Genomic DNA, 8426 nt, shown 5'->3' on the forward strand with positions numbered 1-8426 from the left:
TTGGATTGTGCGAGTTCGTGCAAGCTCACCTCCTCTTTGAAGCATCTCCAACCTTTCTTCCCTGCATTTACTGATCTTCTGTAAGACGTTCCAATGTGAATGAGTCTGGCTATCGTTTTGTTGAGGCCTGTCCAACTTGAACATCTCTCAAAACGATGTGAGCCCAACTGACCATTGGAAGTTTTGGTAACAAAGGTCTTGACCTCAGGACGAATTTCTTCATCAGCTTCAGGATCAACCAGTGAGAAGGAGCTTGATTCCATTGTTTCTCTTGTTTTGTCGTGATACAGGAAGGCTGGACCAGAGAACCAAATACTTCTTTGGAGTTGGGTTGAAGGTATGGTTCTGGTTGCCACATCAGCTGGATTGAGCTCTGTGGGTACATAGTGCCACTGATCGGGGTGAGTGGACCTTCTGATTCGGATGACCCTGTTTGAAACATACATGTAAAATCTTCTTGTGGAGTTACAGATGTAACCAAGCACGATTTTGCTATCGGTGAAAAACTTCACAACATCCACTTCTACATCAATCTCGTCTCTGATCAACTCATATAGCTCCACAGCCAAAACTGCAGCACAAAGCTCTAGACGGGGAATTGTGTGGGCAGGGCGTGGGGCCAACTTTGACTTTCCCATAACAAAACCCACGTTATGTTGTCCTTCAGTGTCAGTTATTCTCAGATAGGCTACGGCGCCAATCGCCTTGGTGGAGGCGTCTGAGAAGATGCAAAGTTCTTTTCTTTGGTTGGAAGACAAAGAGGTTGAGATGTAGCACCTCGGTATCTGTAGGTCTTCGAGTGCCTTCAAAGAGTCTTTCCATAAATTCCATTCTGATTCCTTCTTTGGGGAGAGAGGAGCATCCCACTCGGTCTGATCAGATGACAACTCACGGACTAGTGCTTTTCCCTGCATTGTTATGGGAGCTACGAAGCCCAAGGGGTCGTACAAACTGTTGACCGTTGATAACACTCCCCTGCGGGTAAATGGTTTCTCTTCTTGAGACACAAGGTAAGTGAAGCAGTCTGCTTCCAAATTCCAAGAGAGCCCTAGACTCCTTTGCAGTGGGAGAGGATCCACTCCAAGTTCCAGATCCTTCAGATCCTTGGCGAGATCTTCTGGAGAAAAGGCTTCCATTACCTCTTTCTTATTTGACGCCACTTTGTGCAGTCGCAGATTGGATTCTGCCAACATTTCTTTGGTTCGGGTCAAAAGATTTACAGCTTCTTTGCAAGTAGGAACTGAGGTGAGACCGTCGTCGACATAAAACTGCCTCTCAACAAACTGTCTTGCGTCCGAACCATGTTCCTCTTCACCTGTTTCGGCGGCTCTTCTCATGCAGTAGATGGCGACAGCAGGTGAAGGGCTGTTCCCGAACACGTGGACTTTCATTCGGAACTCAACTACCTTTTTATTGACGTCGTTATCTTCATACCAGAGGTACCTTAAATAGTCTCTGTGCTCTTCTTGGACGATAAAACAATAAAACATTTGCTGGACGTCGGCTGTCAGGGCTACCGGGTTTTTCCGGAACCGCATTAGAACTCCGAGCAAAGAGTTGTTCAAGTCCGGTCCCTTCAACAGCACGTCATTAAGGGATATTCCTTCGTATTCAGCGCTTGAATCGAAAACCACCCTTATCTGGTCTGGTTTTTGGGGATGGTAAACACCAAATGTTGGCAGGTACCAGCATTCTGTACCTTTGCCGATAGGTGGGGCTGGTTCCGCTTGATCGTTTTCAATCATCTGCTGCATGAACTTGATATAATGCTCTTTCATTTTCGGTTTTTTCTCAAGCATTTTTCTGAGAGATTGGAGACGTTTCAAGGCTTGTTCCCTGTTGTTAGGCAACTGTCTTCTGGGCAAACGAAAGGGTAAAGGTGCCACCCAGCTGTTTCCTTCATCCTGTTTGACTTCTGCATCCATAATTGCAAGAAAGGTTTTGTCGTCAATTGATAACGCTGGTTTGTCATCCTCCTTGGACCTTTCAAAGATTGAGTATCCTAGGTTGTCCTTGAGCTGGCTTGGTTTAGCGCTTTCTTCTCTTACTGTAAGACTATTACACTGTGACATGCAAGCATAGCTGTCCTTTACAAACATGGTGTTTGGACAAGGTGGGAGAAACGATGAGCGACCGCTGTGTAACATGTTTGTTTTGTACACATTGATTTCTGACGACTTATGTGCCTGCCCTAAACAAACTTCCCCCACAATCACCCACCCCAAGTCAAGCCGCTGTGCGTAAGGTGCATCATGAGGCCCATTGATTTGCTCACGAATCTTATGGACTCTCACCATATCTCTTCCAATGAGCAGAAGAATTGGAGCGTCGTCGTCAACGGGTTGGATCTTGTCAGCAACTGGCTTTAAGTGGGGGTGATGTAGTGCAATCTCTGGGGAGGGAATCTCCGCTCTATCATCAGGCACCATGTCACATTCAATTAATGGTGGAAGGGGAAGGTGCAACTTCCCGTTTAGACTCTAGGATAAAATTGGTACCTCTCCTCCCAGAAGTGTCTATTTTTCCTGAACACGTTCTCAACGTGTACGGAGTGGAGTTGGTTTGGATGTTAAAGAGGTCGAAGAAGTCACTTTTGGCGAGAGACTTATTGCTCTGTTCGTCCAGCACCGCATACATCTTCACTGCTTTCTCTTTTTCTCCGGCAGGATACACTTTCACTAAAAGTATTTTGGCACATGAGCGGGAACCTTCAACATTTCCACATACTTCTGTGCACTTGGAGGTGACAGAAGGAGATGAGCCTCCAGTTTGCTCTTCGGCATCGTTGCCAGCTGCATGGTTCTGTAGTCTTGATGGAGGAGGACCTGGATGTAACGCTGAAATGTGTTTATCACTGCCACATTCAAAGCATTTGACATCTATTTTGCAGTCTCTTGCCATGTGTTGTACAGACCCGCAACATCTGAAACAAATGCGATTTTCCCTGAGATACACTTTGCGTTCTTCTAATGGTTTTTCCCTGAAGAGTTTACATTTTCTCAATGGATGGGGCTTTTTGTGTATGGGGCACTGGCGATCTGGCTCTTCTGGTTTATTTATGAAGAGATTGCCTCGTGTGTCTGGTGGTTCCGCAGGAACGTCAGTTTTGTGCACTTTCACAAAAGGTTTGCTGTAGTGTCTTTCCAGTTTGTCTGTCTTCATAGGCGGTGAACTGTTGGTAGTAGATATGGTGAAACTTGGGTCATTTTTTATCTTTGCTTGTTGCCTGACGAAGTTGGAGAAAACAAAAAAGGGAGGAAAAGCAACTCTGTGATCCTCCTTGTATTTGCTTCCAAAACCTGTCCATTTTTCTTGCAGGTTGTATGGCAGTTTCTCCACAATTTGCTTTATTCCACGTGCTGTATCTAAATACAGAAGACCCGGAAGTGCACCATCTTCTTTTGCACACTCAAGTTCGAGGAGAATGTCACCTAACTCTCTTAACCTGACAGTGTCTCTGTTGTGCAGTTTTGGAAACTGTTCAATCTTTCTTAGAAGAGCATCCTCTATGACTTCTGGCGTCCCATAACATTCCTCAAGACGTTGCCAGACCATGTTGACTCCTGCTCCGGGATTGAAGACGTGGACTGCACGAATTCGTTTAGCTTGTTCTGACGATCCAGGTCCAAGCCATTTTGTCATCAGGTCAAGCTCTTCTCTGGCTGTAAGATCTAAGTCTTTTGTTGCACTTATAAATGAGGCTTTCCATGACCAATAATTTTCAGGTTTGTCGTCGAATTTCAGGAGGCCAGAACTCACCATTTCTTTGCGGATGAGATATCTTGCAAGGTCTTGTGCGCCTTGGGGTTCGGGGACATATCCTCTTTCTGGGAAGCTTGTGCGTGATGGATATGGATGAGGCGTTGTCTCATGAGCCTCAGCTTGTGCTGTTGGTTCTCCTTTAACCTCTTTGTAAGCTGTCTGTGTGGTATTCTTTGCGTCTGGAGAGGCTGGTCTGGTGTCTGATATTACCATTCTGCTGATTTTCTTCTCCAGTAGCTCCCTGGTCTCCCGTTCTGCTGGCTGTTCAGAAAAGAGAAGCTGGGACTGTTGGTGAACATAGTCGCTGGTGCGCTTAGCTATGTCCATGGGCTCATCCCCGATCTGGCTCAGCTCCCCGCTTTCGACTTCCTCATAGGCGGTGGCTTCTGCTTCAGCTGCAGCAGCAGCCTTTTGGCACTGGAGAAGATGGAGGCTGGCATCATAGTCAGCCTTTTGCTTTAACATACTTGCTTCCATATCTGCCTTCTGTTTCATCACACTTGCTTCCTTTTCAGCATAGACAAGTTGGGCTTTGGCTGCCTTTGCCTTCGCATAAGCCTTTGCTGCTGCTGATGAAGCTGATGATCGTTGCGAGCTTCTGGTGGATTTAGATATTTGGGATCTGGCATCCATTGTTTTCGAAGGGTCTTCCTTCGTAGCCTCTTGTTCCACAACCTCCCACATAGGAGGCTCCTGGCTTGTGTTTTCTGTAGCACGTGCTGGTGGTTCTTCATTTGTTTTATCTTGAAGTAGAGGGAACTCTTTCAAGTAATACTTTCCTGATCGTAGACTCATGTTTGCTGAGCTGACCCTTTTCTTCAGCCCGCTGTGTTCTTGTCTTTTTACTGTACTGCCCTCGCGACGCGTTCTCTCTCTCTCGGGCGAGGCTAGGCAGTCAGCTAACAGTATGGAGTTTGAAAGAACCACAACAAGGCTCAACTGTGTTGTTTCTTCCTTTTATCCATTATTTTTTGTAAAACTGAAACAATACAGAAAATAGAACAGCATAAAAAACTCACGTACACCAAACACACTCAGACGATCTATATATAACTCACGACACAGCTCCACGTGCTAATATGTTAGCTAGCATCACTCGCTAATTACCACGGACTAACAACGCAAAGAATAATTAAACTAACGCTACAGAATCTACAGTACAGCTACAACTTCTGTATAGAACAGACTTACAGACAAATGGTCTCCAAGGCTGGAACGCTTTCTAGCTCAGCAGCTGGAACTACGATGCTTCGCTACCGTTGTCCGTCATCAAAACCGCGGTGTTTTGGGTGAGTGCCGTCAAAGCGCCTGAAGGTGCAATGTCAACTCCGCCCAGTAGATGGCAAAACCACGCTCCCATTTACACAGGTGCGCTGCTCCGCTACCGCGCCCCAAACTCAACATTTATTTATTTATTTTTTACTATATTGGACATCTTTATGTTTTTAACAGACTTGACCATCAAATTTTAACCTATACAATGCTGTGGTCAGTACACTCATAGTGAACATAGTGGCATTGGCCAACCCAATAGATGAGGAGATGTACCAGGATTATGGGAACAACATGTTTCTTCTGCCTCCTTTTAATGGATTGCTTGCTGCATTAGAGCAGCTGTTGGACACTCCTGCATCTGCATCAGTGAAGCTCGTCTTGAAGACATTCATAAACATGCTGTACATGCTGAACAGCGGATGAAGTCAACCAACGCAAAAGCAGAAAAAAAAGAGGATCAGGAACATACTGTCCAGCTTTCAGACCTGGACTGCTCATCAAGATCACTATGATGTTCATGTTCAGAGAAAGAGGGAGGGGATGGGGGGAAGGATGCTCAAAACAGAGGAAGAAACAGGGGTGACGGCTCCAACAGCAGACGGAGACGTCAGCTGCTTCATCTGTGGAGCACTTGGTCATTGGGCCAGAGACTGTCCTCACAACGACGACAATGAATCTTCTTACAGAGGACACCAACCTCAGAGGGGAAAAGGACACCATGACCAATGCCCAAGGAGTGCAGCTTCAAACAGGAGGCACCAGTCGGCAGTGAATGGGGGGCAGTCGGCAGGGGTGGAGACCCAGCCTGCAATTTCTACTGTGGGAAGTGGCACGCACAGACACACACCAGGCCAAAACAGCAACAGACTCACCACCCATTACACCATGCACTGCAATTTCTACCTCATCTCAGCCCACATATTCTATGTATTTACTGTACATAGGTCTTACACATAGGTCTTACACATAGGTCTTACACATAAGACCTCACATAAGAAAATGCCTACATTACAGATGGATGTAGATGGGAAGCCATGATAATCACCTCTGCGAGCAACCTTGGACATCACATCTCCGCAGAGGGAAAAACCATCTCAAAAACCATTCAGTGTATTGAACCAACCACTTCGATGTGCTCTTCTGTAGAGTATTTATTCCAACTTGCTCACAGATTGAGGGACCTTTTCGTAACAACACACAGTGCCCAGGATCCATTTCTTTCAGTTCTTTACAGTGGAACCCTGAGGCTGAAGCAGCTCTTTCACAGATGAAGTCTTTGCTACAATCCTCTCCCACTCTTACCTGATCCTACAAAACCAAGCTGTCGATGAGCTTCAAGGTTGTATGACTTTCGTTCTTCTCCAGTCTCACAGAGATAAACTGTGCTCACCCTCCTACTTCTCTGCTTAACTCGAACCAGTAGCAGCGGTTTCTTCCGCGATGCCTGAGCGCTGTTGCTGCCCCTGAAAAAGCCCTGACTGCATCAAGGGACATTGTCGGCTATGCACTTCTAACCCTTTTGGTGCCCCGCGCTGTGACCCTCATTCTTCAAGAGCAGAAAACTGTTCATTTTTGCAACTGCAGCAGGAGTCATGCAGTATCACACATGTCTTGACGTGCCAAATGTCACCGCACTGCAGTGTTCCTAACCCTGCCTCTGCCTGATGATGGCGTTGTGTCTGCTTTGCAGCACTTGACCAGGTCTGCACACCTAGACCAGAGCACAGAGACACACCTCTTTACAACCCTGATATGAGGCTCTGCCTCCCGTGACTCTGACTCCGAGTTGGGCTTTCTGTCATTTCTGATTACGCTATTTTAAATTCTGAACCTCTCCCGTTTCATTACTCAGCACACACAGCAGATATGCTGTAAATTAGCAGCTAAAGAAACAGCTAACATCTACACTGTTATCCACTACGCCTTTGGAGTCGTACATGACTTTGGTGCTTTATGGTGATGTCATAATTATTAAAATCTCATGGCAAACCTGTTTTGACTCACAATGTCATTGCTGCTCTTCCTGGCACTATTCTTCTTTCAGCCTCCATTGTGGATCTGAAATGTTCTGCTCACTTGATCACCTCATCCTGATTCCAGGGGAAATGCTTCTGCTGATGCCATGGCTAAAAACAGTGCTACACGCCCTGCTCAACCTTTATGTCTCACGTACAGTCACATCCATGACACCTCTCCCACCTCTTCTCACTGACACGCAGTGTTTTACCACTCTGAAAAATGATTATCACATTTGTCTAGTGTCACTTGCCATCATTCTACATCTACATGGATCGGCCCAAATGAAAAACCCTGGCTTGTCCATCATTTTTCCCCTCACTTTGCCATATTAACACATGTGTCACAAGGAGGGATGCTGAAAGAAATAAATGAGAATTGGTTTATTACAGGGTTCACTTCTGTCGCTCAAAAATGTTGTGAAGCATGTCTCATTTGCATTTCTAACAACCCAGGTAAAACCTGCAAAGTGGGAGCATTAGCCACTCATCCACCCCTGGACAGGCTGTTTGAACACATCATGATGGATTTCATTGAGTTAACTCCTTCTGAAGGAAAAAAAAAACTGTCTAGTGATAGTAGACTTGTGGTCCAAGTGGGTAGAAGCTGATGTATATGAAAATGAGGAAAGAATACGAAATAACCTTAGTCCTTAAGAAATTCTCTTTGCAGCTCCCCCTAACATGGAATGTCAGGCTCCAAGGCACCTCCTCCCATACTCAATTTTGTGTGAAGACTGAATTCTATCTTACTGTTCTGATCTCTCCTCATTTATCTGTTATAAGGGCCCAGGTGAAGGCTGCATTACCCAACCCTGCCAGTAGGCCACTACATGATCTGAAGCCAGGTGATGTCTTGGTGAAGGTCTTCATGAGACGGCACTGGCAGTCCAGACGCTGGCAACGTCCCTTCTGTGTCCTGCTAACCACCCACACAGTAGTAAAGGTCGCTGTGCGAGCTACTTGAATTCACTCATCGCAGTGCAAGAAGGTTGCATCAACTTCTTAGCCGCTGGACCCAGCACCTAAATCAACCAGCGTCGACATCAACCACCAGAAACATGTTTTCTACATGCCGATTACCACATGTCACGCTGGCAGAAAGACATTGCACATAGTATCAATGCTGTCATTCTTATTGTTTTTGATGCAAGATTCCACAGTTGCCTCAGCAACAGAAGGATCACATGAAATCAACCACCAGGACCACAATCACAATCTTTGGTACAGAGCTGTTCATACACTCCCCAAACTGTGTAGAAATGATAGTGTGTGTGTACTATTTTTCCCAATTCAGCTTCAGTGAGGTTAAATTTGTGTTTGCAACTTTCATTCAAGAGTGCACTGATAAAGCCATCGCTGTACGTTATTTTC

At 45.8% G+C, this 8426-nt stretch overlaps 1 protein-coding gene across 1 annotated transcript; it reads right to left on the bottom strand.

Annotated features, from left to right (window-relative positions):
- Positions 1-2436: 2436 nt before the first annotated feature.
- On the bottom strand, positions 2437-5255 carry LOC115251830 (uncharacterized). Its single transcript, XM_029845497.1, has 2 exons — positions 4954-5255; positions 2437-4741 (listed from the first exon to the last, which is right to left on the bottom strand). Exon 2 carries the CDS (start codon positions 4555-4557, stop codon positions 2437-2439), a length of 2121 nt encoding a protein of 706 aa, XP_029701357.1. The 5' UTR covers positions 4558-4741; positions 4954-5255.
- Positions 5256-8426: the final 3171 nt, after the last annotated feature.

Source organism: Takifugu rubripes, chromosome 12, assembly GCF_901000725.2.
Source record: "Takifugu rubripes chromosome 12, fTakRub1.2, whole genome shotgun sequence".
Lineage (NCBI taxonomy): Eukaryota > Metazoa > Chordata > Actinopteri > Tetraodontiformes > Tetraodontidae > Takifugu > Takifugu rubripes.

Bases quoted from the DNA above. Each gene is read 5' to 3' on its own strand.
- LOC115251830 (XM_029845497.1), bottom strand. From the start codon at position 4,557: ATGAGTCTACGATCAGGAAAGTATTACTTGAAAGAGTTCCCTCTACTT.